The sequence below is a fragment of the Equus asinus genome, chromosome 26 (assembly GCF_041296235.1).
Source record: "Equus asinus isolate D_3611 breed Donkey chromosome 26, EquAss-T2T_v2, whole genome shotgun sequence".
Lineage (NCBI taxonomy): Eukaryota > Metazoa > Chordata > Mammalia > Perissodactyla > Equidae > Equus > Equus asinus.
The window spans coordinates 38840739-38855234 of NC_091815.1; the positions used below are offsets into that span (position 1 = coordinate 38840739).

General features: G+C 59.9%; 1 protein-coding gene across 6 annotated transcripts; it reads left to right on the plus strand.

The window, feature by feature from the left end:
* The first annotated feature begins 1711 nt into the window (after positions 1 to 1711).
* Positions 1712 to 13232, plus strand: EPS8L1 (EPS8 signaling adaptor L1). 6 transcript variants are annotated; one of them, XM_044759205.2, is made up of 20 exons: positions 1712 to 2089; positions 2906 to 2963; positions 4206 to 4246; positions 4504 to 4562; positions 5186 to 5347; positions 5642 to 5791; positions 6384 to 6466; positions 6888 to 7149; positions 7394 to 7520; positions 7717 to 7805; positions 7899 to 7973; positions 8080 to 8228; positions 8988 to 9129; positions 9223 to 9251; positions 11187 to 11319; positions 11408 to 11539; positions 11746 to 11851; positions 12009 to 12183; positions 12608 to 12740; positions 12828 to 13232. In XM_044759205.2, the coding sequence occupies exons 2-20, from the start codon at positions 2944 to 2946 to the stop codon at positions 12912 to 12914; spliced, it is 2154 nt and encodes a 717-aa protein (XP_044615140.2). In that variant the 5' UTR covers positions 1712 to 2089; positions 2906 to 2943; the 3' UTR covers positions 12915 to 13232. The 6 variants fall into 6 exon arrangements, with proteins under 6 accessions (XP_044615140.2, XP_044615139.2, XP_014712135.3 ...); XM_044759204.2 differs by having other exon boundaries at positions 1988 to 2101; XM_014856649.3 differs by lacking the exon at positions 1712 to 2089 and adding an exon at positions 2108 to 2221.
* The last annotated feature ends 1264 nt before the right edge of the window (positions 13233 to 14496 follow it).

The following is a 14496-nucleotide window of genomic DNA, read 5'->3' on the forward strand; positions in this document are numbered from 1 at the left end:
TAGACAAATTACTTAACTTGTATGTGCCTCAGTTTCCTCCTGTGTAAAAAGGATAGCTGAACCCGTTCCCATTTCACAGGATGTTGTGAGGGTTGTAGACACAGACATTCATACACACACATACAATGTACTCAGAGGAGGACATGGGCACACAGTAAGTGTTACCAAAATTACGAAGTGACAAAGCCAGGACTGGGACCCACACCCACGGTGCTCTTTGCCGTCACGGCACACCTCATGACTGCCCTCTTCCTGTCTGCTCTTCCATCCCCATCGATCCAGGACAAGGACTTCTCTGGTTTCCAGCCACACAGACCGTGGGGTCAGCATGTGCTGAGAGAAGCAATGAAGCGACAATGCACATGAGTGCACCAAATTCAAAAGACTCATTAATTCAACAAATGCTGCTCCAGCACTCACGGTGTGCTAGACACTCCGCGCTGTGCAGCAGATAGAGGAGGCAACTGAACACACAAAAGTCTTTGCCCAGGGGCTGGCCCCGTGGCCGAGTGGTTAAGTTCGTGCGCTCCGCTGCAGGCGGCCCAGTGTTTCGTCAGTTCGAATCCTGGGCGCGGACATGGCACTGCTCATCAGACCACGCTGAGGCAGCGTCCCACATGCCACAACTAGAAGAACCCACAACGAAGAATACACAACTATGTACCAGGGGCTTTGGGGAGAAAAAGGAAAAAATAAAATCTTTAAAAAAAAAAAAAAAGTCTTTGCCCACATGAAGCATACTTTCTAATGGGGGAGACACAAAATAATCAAAACGAACAGGTAAGGTAGTGTGTTAGGAGGTGATAAATGCTTTGGAGAAAAATTAAGTGTGGCAAGGGAAGAGAATAGGAAAGAAAGGCGGGTAAGAGGTGCTGCCATTTTAAACAGGGTGGTCAGCCAGGCTCCTCTGAGGTGGTGTCATCAAGCAAAGACCTGAAGGAGGTGAGGGAGCAAGCCATGAGGATATCTGCAGGGACAGCATTCCAGGCAGACAGAATGGCAAGTGCAAAGGCCCTGAGGCAGGATGGGGAATGGGTGCTCAAGGAGCAGCAAGAAGGCCAGTGTGCTGGAACACTGTGATGAAAGGGGAGAGGAGGATGAGATGAGGTTAGAGTAATGTCCCTTATGGCTTTGTAGACTTCAGCTTTCACCCAGAGAAATGGGGAGCCACTGAAGGATTTTGAGCACAGGAGTGACGTGAGCTGACTTAGGTTTCTGTGGGGTCCCTGCATTGAGACTAGACTGAGGGGAGGAAGGGAGCAGGAAGACCAGTTAGAGGGTACTGTGGTGGTCCAGGTGAGAGATGATGGTGGCAGGAACCAGGTGGGGATCACTGACAACCAAAAAGGCTAAGAGTGGGCGCGACCATCCATCCCCTGCTCTGCTCTCTGAGGTCTGAGCCTTGGAGTCTGACACTGCCACTACCCACTGCCTGGGGAACCCGGAGCAAGCTGCGTAACCCTTATGGGCCTCAGTCTCCTCATGTGTGAAATGGAGACCCCAACAATCACCTCACTGGGTTTTGGGAAGAAACGACGTGTATAATTTGGTTCAGAAGGACCGTAAAGGAGATTTCATGCCTGAGGAGCCTGTCAGTTGCTGGAGCTCTGCCGGGCACTGGGTTAAATCTTAGCTACCGTCATAATAGGGGAGTGTGGAGGGAACTTTCCAAAGGAAGAGGGAAGGGGAGGGGCGGGGGTGAGGGCACAGTGGAGACGGGAACCGAGAGCAGAAGGTGTGCACACAGCAGGGACACTCGCCGGCCCTGGAGACAGAGAGACAGCCCCCAGCTTCAAAGCCACCCTTCCACATCGACCACCCCACTCTTGGACTGTGAACCAGTGGAAATCAAACCCCCGACTTCCAGACGTGCTAAGAGAACTGGAAGGGCGTACCTAACACCGAGCTTTCGATTCTGGATTCTGATGTGTGAACAAGGGTGACATCAAATTACTGTTGCTGTTATGGTTCAAGCGTTGTCATGAGGGAGACGATCGTGGCCCCTGAGGTCGTCCCCAGCTGTCCCCAACCCCACTTGGGCCTTCCTGCCAGCCCCACCCAGGGGCCACCCCGGAGGTGACGGTGCCAGGTGAGCGCTCAGGTATGCAGAGGCGGCGGCCCAAGGAGGGAGCAGGAGGTGGGGCCCGCGGCCTGGGAGGGAGAGGAGAGGAGAGCTGAGGAGAGGGAGCGAGCCTCCTGTCTGACGGAGCCTGCGGGGCAGGTGAGGAGGGGCCAAGCGAGGAGGGGACTCCCAGGGGTGAGGAGGAGCAGGGGGCCGGGACTCCTGGGGGCAGACCCGGGAAAGGCTGCGGCCCTAAACTCTTGAGTCCTGAAAGGTAAGAGCTGGGAGCCTGGACCTCAGAGCAAAAGGAAGAGTATAGGGCCGCAGTGGCTGAGGAACGGGACAAGTAGCTCTCCGAGGAGACTTGGGGTCAAAGCTTTTGGTTCTTAGGGAAGAGGAGCTCTCAGCCTGTACTTCTGGGCCACTGAGAAGGTGCAGGCTGGGGGCCTGGATCCCTGGTAGAGGAAGGAAGGTGGGGTACACACAGCTTAGGGGACTGAATGCATGGATCCCTGAGGGCTTTGGGGGCCAACGTACAGGTGTGAAGGAGAAGGGGGCTGGGGACCCGGACTCCCAAGTCTAAGGGAGGAGGGGCTGGAGGCCTGGACTCCCGGGTCTGAGGGAGGAGGGGCTGGGGGCCTGGAGTCCTGGGTCTGAGGGAGGAGGGGCTGGGGGCCTGGACTCCCGGGTCTGAGGGAGGAGGGGCTGGGGGCCTGGAGTCCTGGGTCTGAGGGAGGAGGGGCTGGGGGCCTGGAGTCCTGGGTCTGAGGGAGGAGGGGCTGGGGCCTGGAATTATAGGCCCCACAGGCCAGGTCAGGCCCTCACCCTTTTGCTGGCTCCCAGGGCACCTCCAGGTGGCAGAGCTCCCCATTCTCGGCACCATGAGCACCACCACCACTGGGTAAGTGCCCCCCGCCCACCAGCCACCCCCAGCCCCACCACACCTCCCACCTCTGCCCTCTCCCCAACACCGGCAGGCGGCCTTTACGGCAGGCCAGGCCTGGACACTCAGTAGGATGCCTGAGCTGCTTGCCTTCCTGCCCAGCCTGTAGTTGGGGCTCCCACTGCCGCGCGGACAGACCTGGGTTTAAATTCAGACACTAACACTCAGCAGTGGCGTGACCCTTTGAGACCCAGGCCTTCCCATGAGAAACAGGAACAATTCTGAAAGTTTGATAGGATAATGCACGTTTAGCAGGGAATCTGACCAACAGCAGGTGCTCCACTCGTGGGAACTGCGATTACAATTGTTATAGTTATCTTATTATTAAATATTGACCCTCTGCTAAAAAATCAGAGCTGTTTATAACAAAGGTTCAAGTTTCCTGGAGTGAGCAGGGAGAGGAAAAAAGAGACGCCTGGGAATAGCTGCATGGAAAACGGGAGGTAGTGAGTTCCCCAGACCAGAGGTAATCAAATTGCGGGGAGATCTGACTGGCAGGAGCAGGATGAGGAGCAAGAAGTTTGACTGAAAGGGTTTCTCATCCCTCATCCCTGACCCCACCCGAGCTCTGAGCTTCTGTTATTTCTGTGGAAATGGGGACTCAAGAACTCTTCTTGGAGATGACCTTGAAGGGGAGGTCGAGGGCAGGAGGAGACAGACAAGGATTTAGCTGGGAAGAGCCTGGCCCATGGGGGCAGGAGGAGAACAAGAGAACTCTCCGTCCACTCCAAATATGAATGCTATTGTAAAAATGCCCATTTATTGAGCAACTGCAGTGTGCTAAGCCCTTTGCATCATCATAATAAGGTAACAGTCATAGGGGCTGTGAAGGACTTCAACTGCGTCATCTCAGGGAAGTCGCCCAGCAGCCCTACCAGATGGAGGCTCTAGGGTAACTAATCCCTATCTTACAGAAAGGGAAACTGAGGCAGGAGAGACTAAGTCTCCTACCCAGGGTCTATAGCAAGGCAGCAGCTGACAGGGGATTCAAACCCAGCTCTGTGTGACCGTAGAGACCACACTCCCCACCACTACCCAGTACCACTGCCCTACTTGTCTTGTCAAAGCCCAGTTCTGGCCCTGCCCTCCCCTGCTCAAAACCCTCCATGGCAAGTCATTGCTGGTCTGCTTGGCATCTGAAACCCCCAAGATCTGCCCCCAGTTCCCATGGCCCCTCTCACCCCTCTCTTCCTCTACCAGCCCAGAAGCTGCCCCCAAACCGAGTGCCAAGTCTATCTATGGTGAGTCTAGTGGCAAGGAAACCCCAGGATGAAAGTGGGTCTGAGGGAGGAGGTGCTGGGGGCCTGGACTCCCGGGTCCGAGGGAGGAGGGGCTGGGGCCTGGACCCCCGGGTCCGAAGGAGGAGGGGCTGGGGGCCTGGACCCCCGGGTCCGAGGGAGGAGGGGCTGGAGGCCTGGACCCCTGGGTCCGAGGGAGGAGGGGCTGGGGCCTGGACTCCCAGGTCCATTCTTCTCCCCACCCCACCCGCCCCCCGCAGAGCAGAGGAAGCGTTACTCCACTGTGGTTATGGCTGACGTTTCCCAGTATCCCGTCAACGTGAGTTTGGGGTCCGCGTTGCCAAGGGGAGTTTTATGGAAGGAACCTGGGCCTCAAGAGGGTGGACTGGGGTGGATTGAAAGCAGCTGGGCCTCCAAGCAGAAAGAACCTGGGAAACGCAGTTTGGTCATCTGCAAAATGGACTTCCTGTGCCTCGCCTCAGACGTGATTATTGAGTAGAGGAACTCTGTTCCTCTCGAATCTGCTAACTTTTCCTCCGGACCAGCTCTTGTGCTGGACAGTCGGGCCACAGGGATAAATCAGATGTTCTCAGATGAGCAGGGGTTAGACTCGTCCGGAGGTACCAGCAAAGGCTGCCAGGAGCTCTAATGACGGCAGAGGAGTTTAGAAGATATAGGTATAGGTTTACTAGAGGTAATCCAGACCATTCCCTGCCTTCAAGGAGCCTCCAGTCTCGGTGGGAAGACAGACCCAGGTGCTAGTTACTCTGATGAAAGAAATAAAGGGTATTAGGAGGAGGCGCCAATGGGTGGAGCAGGTAATCAGGGAAGGCTTCCCGGAGGAGGTGTGGTTAGTTGCAGGCTGGAAGGCTGATTCCAAGGGATTCTGAGCCCACCTGGCTTCATCCTGGGACTCACTGCTTTCTCTGCGGTGCATGCCAGCACCTGGTGACGTTCTGCCTGGGTGAGGAGGATGGCGTGCACACAGTGGAGGACGCCTCACGGAAGCTGGCCGTCATGGACAGCCAGGGCCGCGTCTGGGCCCAGGAGATGATGCTGCGCGTGTCTCCGGACCACGTCACGCTGCTCGACCCCCTCTCCAAGGTCTCAGGGGGCACGTGGGGGGTGGGGGGCAGGAGCAGCCGGACCGAGTTGGCGAGGCATGGAGAGCTTGGCCTTAGGGACGTCGGGGGTCAGAGTGTGAATCTCGGCCCCCGCACGTCCATCCTCTGGGAACTTTGGCAAGGGACCCCCTTTTTGAGCCTTATGAGTGTCATCTATTAAACAGGGGTGTTATCCCTAACCCCTAACCTCGTGGGATTGCCCTGGGCAGGGCCTGTCTGTCGCCATTTAGTAGTACGGCTCCGGGCCTCAGTTTACCCGCCGTCTCACCCCCAGGAGGAGCTGGAGTCGTACCCGCTGGGCGCCATCGTGCGCTGCGACGCGGTGCTGCCGCCCGGCCGGAGCCGCTCGCTGCTGCTGCTCGTGTGCCAGGAGCCCGAGCGCGCGCAGCCCGACGTGCACTTCTTCCAGGGCCTGCGTCTCGGGGTGAGCGGACCGCGGGGGGCGGAGGGCCGCCGCCCAGGACAAGGCTGGGACCCCGCGGATTCCGGGGCGGGCTGGGTGGGGGGAGAGGGAGGAGCTGGAATTGGGCAGAGTCCCCAGCTGGCGGCGAAACGGTGCGGGGCCTCTAAGGAGGGACCCGGCGGTGGGGCAAAGGCAGGGTCTGGCCCAGAGGAGGGGGCGTGACCTGGAAAGTTCTGGAAGGGAGGGGGTTCGAGGACAGGTTGGACACAGGGCCGAGATAGAGTGGGAGGGCGGTGTGCAGACGGAGGTCAAGGACTCGCACTGAGCGTAGGACAGAGGGGCTGGGGGGCCGCCAGCACTAGGATGGGGGGCGAGCGTGCTCTACGGGGGAGGAGCCACCTGGCCGGGCCTCGGTGGCCGGGGGTGTGGCCTAGGGCAGGGGCTGACGTAGGGCGAGGGTGTGAAGCTGGGGCGTGGCCGTGCGGGGGCGCCGTGCGTGAGCGATGACTGGGCGTGGTGGGGGGAGGGGCCCTGCCAAGGAATCGATCCGGAGCGTGGCTGGGGGCGGCCAGTGGGTGGGGCGTGGGGCGTGGCCTGACGGCGTGATTGGCAGGCGGAGCTGATCCGGGAGGACATCCAGGGAGCCCTGCACAACTATCGCTCCGGCCGCGGGGAGCGCCGAGCGGCGGCGCTCAGGTGAGGGCCTGGGCTGGAAACGGTGGAGAAGTGAGGACGGGTAGGGTCCCTGGGAGGCCCTCTCTCGGCCTCAGTCTCCTCATCCGAGAAATGGGCTGAACCACACTAGCCTAGAGCAGAATGAGTTTTGAAGGGAGTCAAACAAAGCCGGGTTCAAGTCTCCCGTGTACCTCCCAGACGAGTGCACCCGCTCTCCAAGACTCTACTTATCCGGGTTCTGGTCCTTGGTTTCTCCTCTTTCTGGCCTCAGTTTCCCTCTAAAGAAGTGCTCCCTCTCCCCATATCTCGGATTTCTCCCTACCGCTCTGAGCCTGGGTTTGACTCCTTTGGGCCACAGTGTCTCCGTTTTATGTCCCGAATTTCTCCCCTCACTGGACAGCCCCGGTGGACCCAGCCTCAGTTTCCCCTTCTGCCACCACAGGGCCACGCAAGAGGAGCTGCAGCGCCGCCCCTCGCCGGCCGCCGAGACCCCGCCCCTGCAGCGCCGCCCGTCGGTCCGCGCGATGATCAGCACGGCGGAGTCGGGCGCGGGCCGCGGGCCACCCCAGGTGGAGCCCATCCCTGAGGCGGAGGAGGCGCGGAGGCCCGGCGGGGCGGCGACCTCTAGTGGCGCTGACCCAGCCTCCCCGGACCTGGGCCCCCGCGGCCCGGACCTGGCCAGTCTGCAGGCGGAGCGGGATGTGGTGAGCGGGGTGGGGCTAGGGTGGAGGCGGGACCGGCTCCGGGGTGTGTCTTACATCGGGGGATGGGGCTTGGCTCTGGGGGCGCGGTCAGACTTCTCGAGGGGGTAGCCGGCCGTAGGTAGCTGGAATATGGGGACAGGCACAGTTATCACAGGGTGTGGCCTGACCTGGGAGCGTGTCTATGCGCTCTCGGCTTGACGGTCGGGGTCCGGGACTCAGGCGTCCCCCCTGCTCTGTCCCCTAGGACATCCTGAACCACGTGTTCGACGACGTGGAGAGCTTCGTCTCGAAGCTGCAGAAGTCTGCAGAAGCTGCCCGAGTTCTGGAGCACCGCGAGCGCGGCCGCAGGACCCGGCGCCGGGAGGCCGGGGGTGAGGGGTGCCTGGAGTGGGATCCTGCACGTCCACGGTCACTCCCCAATGTCCTCCCAATCCCTAGGTTCTCCCCCAGCCCCCCTGCCAGTTTTGACTCCCCATCGCGGTCTCACCGAGTCTCTGCCTCTCCCTCTGACCCTGTCTGACACTGCCCCCGTGCCCCCACCCCCACGCCTGCCTCGGCCACCCATAGAGGGCCTCCTGACGCTGCGGGCCAAGCCGCCCTCGGAGGCTGAGTACACCGACGTGCTTCAGAAAATCAAGTACGCCTTCAGCCTGCTGGTGAGGACGCGTCCAGACCCGGGCGTCGGGGGGCAGGCGGGGCACAAATGTGGCCCGTCCGCGCGCTGATACCAGCACCTCCCCGCTCCGCAGGCCCGGCTGCGCGGCAACATCGCCAACCCCTCCTCCCCGGAGCTGCTGCACTTCCTATTCGGACCTCTGCAAATGGTCAGACTCCCTGCTCCCCTGCCCTCAGGTCCCCCTTGCAGCGGGAGGAATCGGGGTTTGACTTCCAGAGGGTCTGATGGCGTGCCCACTCCTACTCCCCTGGCAGATTGTGGACACGACAGGAGGCCCCCAGTTCGCGAGCGGCGTGCGGCGGCCGCACCTGACATCTGAGGCCGTGGCGCTGCTGCGCGACAATGTCACCCCACGAGAAAATGCGCTCTGGACCTCGCTGGGGGACTCCTGGACCAGCCCGGGGTGAGGGGCGGGGCTTGAGGCAGGGGCGTGGTGATTGAGGGGCGGGGCTGGGAGGCAGGGGCGTGGTGATTGATGGGGCGGGACTTGAGACAGGGGCCTGCTGATTGGAGGGGCGGGGCTGGGAGGCAGGGGGCGTGGTAACTGGGGCGGGGCTGGGAGGCAGGGGCGTGGTGACTGGAAAGAAGGTATGACTGGGAGGGACGAGTCAGAGGCGGGGCTTAGCTGGGAGGGTGTGGCCAATGAGGAGCAGGTGGGACCTAGAACAAATACCAGCGTACGATTGGAGAAAAGGTGGGAAGGTATCGTAAGGAGAGGTTTAAGACTGAACCAGACAATCCAACTGGAACAAAGGCGGGGCTTAGAGGAATAGAGCGGGGGAGGGGGGGAGCTTATGAAAGATTTGTCCTGTGCGTTTGGAAAGGGAATGAAGTCTGTGCGCTTAGAGACCGAGAGCATCAAGGGGGAAGGGGCAGAACCAGGGAGGGGATGTGTGTAGCTAGAAACCCAGTTTGGAATCAGAGGTGAGATTTAGAGGCTGGGGCGGAGCATTAGCGTGGAATCATTGTATTTAGAAATATAATTAATGTCGTGGGTGGAGCTTGGAGGCAGGGGCAGAGCTTGGCAGAAAGGGGCGAGGTTAGAATAGCTGGGATAGAGCGAGACTTAGGGGAAAGGGGAGAACATAGTGAAGCTAATGGCAGGGCTAAGTCTGGGACCGGACCAGGATCCCTGAGCCCTCGGCCCGGTCCTTGGTCGCAGGCTGGAGCTGCCCCCGGAGGAGGGACCCCCATACAGCCCCAACTTCTACAGCGGCTGGGAACCCCCAGCTACTGACCCACAGGGCCGCGCCTGGGAGGACCCAGTAGAGAAACAGCTACAGCATGAGCGGCGGCGCCGGCAGGTAAGGCAAAGGCTTCAAGGGGAGCAGCAGGCTCCGCCTGGCGACACAGCGGGGCTGGCCCCACCTGACCTGCTGCCCTCTTATCTCCTGCAGCAAAGCGCCCCCCAGGTCGCTGTCAATGGGTGAGTGTCAGCCCCAGGGCAGGGAAGGTGGGGTCCAGGAGGGGTGCGTCCTTGGGGCTCCCAGCGCTGACTCTGCCCCTCTTTTTCCTGTCTTTTTTTCTTCTATCTTCCCGGCTCTTCGCAGGTGGGTGAGGTGGTGAGGAGGCGGGGCCGGGGCTGGGAAAGGGGGGAGGAGCAGGGAGGGAGTGGGCGGGGCCAAAACTTCTGGGTCCAGGGGAGGAGGGAGCTGGAGGCTTAGATTGCAGGGTCTAAGGGAGGAGGGGGCTGGGAGTGGGTAAAGTTGAGAGGTTGGAGGCCTGGGTCCCCAAAGGGCTGGAAGAAGGCGGTTTGGTTTCCCAGCGCCTGGGAAGCTCCCTGCCTGGGTCCCTTAGAGGACAGAGCCCTGGGTGTTGGAGGGAAGAGGCTGTGGAATTAGACATCTGGGCTTTGAAGAAGAGCTCAAGTCTGGTGCTGGGACTTTGGAGACCCAGAGAAGCAGGCTTGGGACTTCCAGGGCCGAGGGGCAGGTTTCTGGGAAAATTAGGGAGTGGTAGTATCTCTGGGCCCCCCAAGAGAGGTAAAGGCTGGGAGACTGGACCCTCACTTTCACAAGGCTCTAAAGCAATGGTCTCGGTCCCTGCCGAGTGTCAGCCTAGGAGCCTTTAAGGGTTAAAAGGAATAGGAAATTAAAGCTTGAGACCTGGGCTCCTGGGTCTCTGGGGGAGGAAAGAACTCGGGGTCAGAGTATGTGGTTCCACCAAGTAATGGGGGTGCAGACTCTTGGGTCCTGGGGGAGGAAGGGGCTAGGGTCCTTGGACCAGTCGGAGGTGGATGGGAGGCAAGCTGAGAGGGATGAGAAGAAAACAAGCAGCAAAGCTGGAAGAGCAGAAGGGGGGTCTGGGTGAGGGCCGGGGCAGAGGGTCTCAGCAGGCGCAGCGTGCTGGGAGCTGCCGGCCCCACACAGGGGGCGCCACGGCCCTGAAGACCCCCCCTCTCCCTTGCACAGGTAGGCCTGATCCGTGCTGGGCTCCCTCTTACCGGGGGTCAGAGCCAAAATCTCACTCTCCCTCCGCCCTCAGCTGCCTGGTCTTGCAGAACTCCCTCCCCCTGCCACTGTGCTTCTGAATCTTGGGCTTGACACCCTCACCTTCTCTGCACCTCCACTACTTTGCAGGGAAGATGAGAATAATGATAATCCCCTCCTGGATGAGTGAGAAGTCTATGAGGTTGTGCGGGCTAGCAGTTGTGAGCTCATAGTGGTGGCAGAGCTCAGAGTCACACCCAGCAGCATGCACAATAGGGCAGAATTACTCAGGACGCGGACTCTGGGGCCAGCCTGCCTGGGTCCCAGGCCAGCTATGCCTTTCTTGTTCTGTGACCTTTACATCACCGTGTGACTTTGCACCACTGTTCCTCCACTTCATCACCTGTAAAAAAGAGACAATAATAGAGGGTCCGGGGGTAGGAAGAGAATGGGGGGTCCAAATTCTTGGTTCTACCAAGGGTTGTCTCAAGAATCAATCAGCTAATATATGTAACAGCTTTGAACAGTGTCCGGCACGTAAGTAAGTGCTATATGTGTTAACTATAGCCTTTATAATGACTATGGGTTATCATTATGCATGAGCCCAGTGCATAGTAGATGCTCACTAAATAGTAGTTGCTTCTAGCTGTGTGATCTGGGGCAAGTGATTTTATCTGAGCCTGAATGTTCTCATCTATAAAATGAAAGTGATGCCAGTACCCATAGCATAAGCTTACCACACGGTGCCAGGCACATAAGGAACACAATATATTCGAGCTGTTATTCCAATTTCAAAACTCTGTTAACAGTATTAACCCAGCCCCCTGCCTTGAGCCCTGCTTGGCTCTAACCCCAGCTCACACCAAAACCCTACAGCCCAGAGCAGAGTGGCTGGCTGCCTCCTTATCCCCAAACCTCTCCCTTCTCCTCAGTCACCAAGAGCCGGAGCCAGAAGCTGAACCCCAGCCGGAGCCAGAGCCGGCAGGGAAGTGGGTCCTATGTAATTACGACTTCCAGGGCCGCAACAGCAGCGAGCTGTCTGTCAAGCAGCGGGACGTGCTGGAGGTTAGAGGAGTGGGGCTCTGGGAGCTGGAGCGGATCCAGCCCTAACTTCAGATACAGGCTCTGAACTCTCACCCTTTACCTCTCCCAGGTCCTGGATGACAGGCGCAAGTGGTGGAAGGTTCGGGACCCGCAGGGGCAGGAGGGATACGTACCGTATAATATTCTGACACCCCACCCCGGGCCCCCGGGGGTCTGCAGCCAAAGCCCAGCCCGCAGCCTGGTGAGCCAGGGCAGACTCCTGGGTCTTGGGGGAAGAGGGGCTGGGGGCCAGATTGGGGGTTCAGGGGCACGGGGATTAGGCGTCATGGTTAAGGGCACTGGCAGAGGAGGTGGCTGAAAGTTCAGAAATTTATCTCCAGAAGGAGGAGGGGCTCGGACTCTGAGTTCTCTCTCTGATCCAGATGACCCTCTCGTTCCTCTGTCTAGGAGAGTAGCACTCCCCCTCCACCAGCCCAGGCTCTGGCTCCTGCACCGGCTCGGCCCCGCTGGGACAGCTGCGATAGCCTCAACAACTTGGACCCCAGAGAGAAAGGTGAGTGGTGGGGGCACCCCCTCGAAGGAGCAGTCCTTGTCCTCGCTTTCCAGGCAGGGAAACCGAGGCTCAGAAAGAGTAAATGGACTCCCAACCCATCAGAGGACCCAGGACCCTTCACCCTGAGTCTGCCCTCCCCCCGGTTTCCCACCTGCAGAGAAATTCTCCCAGATGCTCAGTGTCAACGAGGAGCTGCAGGCGCGCCTGTCCCAGGGCCGCTCCAGCCCCAGTCGTGCAGCCTCGGGGCCCCGCGCCCCGGAGCCGCAGCTCAGCCCGCACTCCGGAGCCTCGGAGGTCCGCGCCTGGTTACAAGCCAAGGGCTTTAGCTCCGGGTGAGTGGGGCGGGTGCTGACTGGGGCCCCCCCCCAGACGTGGGCGCTAGAGACGGAGCGTTCTGATTGGCCCGGGGGGGGGCGTGGAAAACCATGGGGAACCAGGATTGGCCCAAAGAGAGGGTCTGTCTGGTTTGCAAAAATGAATGGCAGGTTTCATTTGTGTGATTGGCATGTTTTTCCAGGCTCCGATTGGAGTCTCCAGGGTAGTCCCGCCTCTCTTCGACAGTGCAGCACCGCCTGCGCAGGGCGCGCTCATGGGTGGGTGGGAATTCAGGATTCAGCAGCGCCCCGCCCTCACTTGAGCTAGCATGCCTCTGATTGGACAAAGCGCTAGGCGAGCGTGAAGTGATTGGTAGAGCTGGGGGAACCTGAGCCGTGATTGGCCGGCAGGCCTGACCGCGCCCCCGCTGCCCCTGCTTAGGACCGTGGACGCGCTGGGCGTGCTGACCGGCGCGCAGCTTTTCTCGCTGCAGAAGGAGGAGCTGCGGGCGGTGAGCCCCGAGGAGGGGGCGCGGGTGTACAGCCAGGTCACGGTGCAGCGCGCGCTGCTGGAGGTGAGCTGGATGCTTGACCCTGGTCCCGAGCCGGGAGGGCGCCAGGGGCTCGGAGACCGGGGTCCTTATTTCCACCCCTCCTTCCAGGACAAAGAGAAAGTGTCAGAACTGGAGGCGGCGATGAAGAAGCAAAAGAAGAAGGTGGAAGGCGAGATGGAAACGGAGGTTATTTGACCCTTCCCGGCTCTCGGCCAGCAGTTTCGAGGCAGCCCCGTGGAAGCACGGACTCTACAGACTGCCCCCACCAATGGAAGTAGACCCCTCGAAGGATCACTGACCCCTTCCGGCCCTGGTCTTCCCCGTCTAGGGGATAAATTGGCCCGTCCTTACTGGAGTCTCCTGAGCGAGCGCTCGTGGGCTGGAGCGGGGAGGGCAGCGGGGCGTAGAGACAATTTAGGGGAAGCGCTATAGGCGCGCCCCGGGAGAGGGCGCACCCGGGAACCCTGTGCATTCAGATATGCTGCCCAGTCTATAAACAGCCTCTTCTTAGCAGGTGGTGTCAACTGCTGTCCCTTCTCTACCCGGGTACCAGGGGGCCCAGGAATCTGCCCCTCGTTCCAACTACAGCCTCACAGGAGGAAAGGAATCTAGATGTCCCCACCTTCTTTGGTTTCTTTCTCTGAATCCTCCTCTCCCTTCCTGGGGCCCCAACCCAGGCTTCCTCCTGACCTCCCAACCTCCAGTCTGTCCTCCAGTTCGCTCTAGAGGGATCTTCTTAACACCCATGATCCCAGCCCGTCCCTTGCTCAAAATCCTTCCCTGGCTCCCCAGGGCCCTCTTAGCCCTGTGACGTGGCATTCGAGGCCCTGAGTGGTTTGGTCTCTACCCACCTCTCCTCTTTCTTATGTCCTCATTCCACCAGGCATTCCAGTCCCGCCCTTCTCCAAACACTCCCAAACCCCTTCAACCACTGGGGTTTTGCATTTGCTGGTTTCTGCTGGCTGGAACACTGATTCTCTGCCTGGCAAACTTCTATTCAGCCTTCTTGGCCCAGCTCAAATACCCACTTCTGGGAAGCCTGCCCTCGTCTCAGGTTAGTGTCCCAGCCACGTCTCCAGTTTGTTCATCGTCTCCTGCTGGGAGGCCAGCCACAGAGAACTGGCTGCCCCCAGGACGTGCCACAGGCTCCCTGGCCACTCTTCATCCTGTGAGATGCCTCCAGCCTAACTGGAGGCTTCCGACCCCCACGCCCCCGAGAACACCCAGCTCCTTTGCCCTCTGGCTACCCGGCAACTTTTTCCCGTTATCCAGCTGGTTCAGGACTGGCTTTCTCTGGGACCCAGCCTTGTTCAGACTGGACGTTCCTCCAGCTTTGGGAAGAAGGCCCTTTCCTTTTCCTCTGTAGCTCCTTCTCCTGCTTCCCCAGAACGCCCAGGGCCAAGCTCCCTCACCAGAATTCCTGCTGGCCTCTTCCCCTGGCGCTCAGCTTCTCCGAGCCACCCAGGACAGCCTCCCAGACCAGAGGGGACCAGAGACACAGCCTTGGGCAGGCAGGAGCTCTGGTTCTCAATCCCCACGTGGTCCCCCTCCTGCCTCGGTTTCCTTCTGCCACCAGGACACAGCAGCTCCCCAGGACTCCTTCCCACCTCCCCTGTCCCTGTACCCTGCTCACACGGCTCCCTTAGCTCCCCACGGCCGTCATAAAATCCAAGCTCCGGCTCGGCAGCCCAGGGCTGTGGCCGGCCAGGCTCACCGGCTCGTCGGGCGCAGCACTCTGCTTCCCTCTTCCTGCCGCCAGTCCTGTCTGTGGTGTTCC

What these genes read in the sequence shown, in the direction of transcription:
- EPS8L1 (XM_044759205.2), top strand. Translation starts at nt 2,944, where the DNA reads ATGAGCACCACCACCACTGG. An exon ending in CGCCGAGCGGCGGCGCTCAG is followed by an intron (nt 6,467 to 6,887) that starts GTGAGGGCCTGG and finishes CTGCCACCACAG; the next exon opens with GGCCACGCAAGAGGAGCTGC. An exon ending in CCCCAGGTCGCTGTCAATGG is followed by an intron (nt 9,252 to 11,186) that starts GTGAGTGTCAGC and finishes CCTTCTCCTCAG; the next exon opens with TCACCAAGAGCCGGAGCCAG.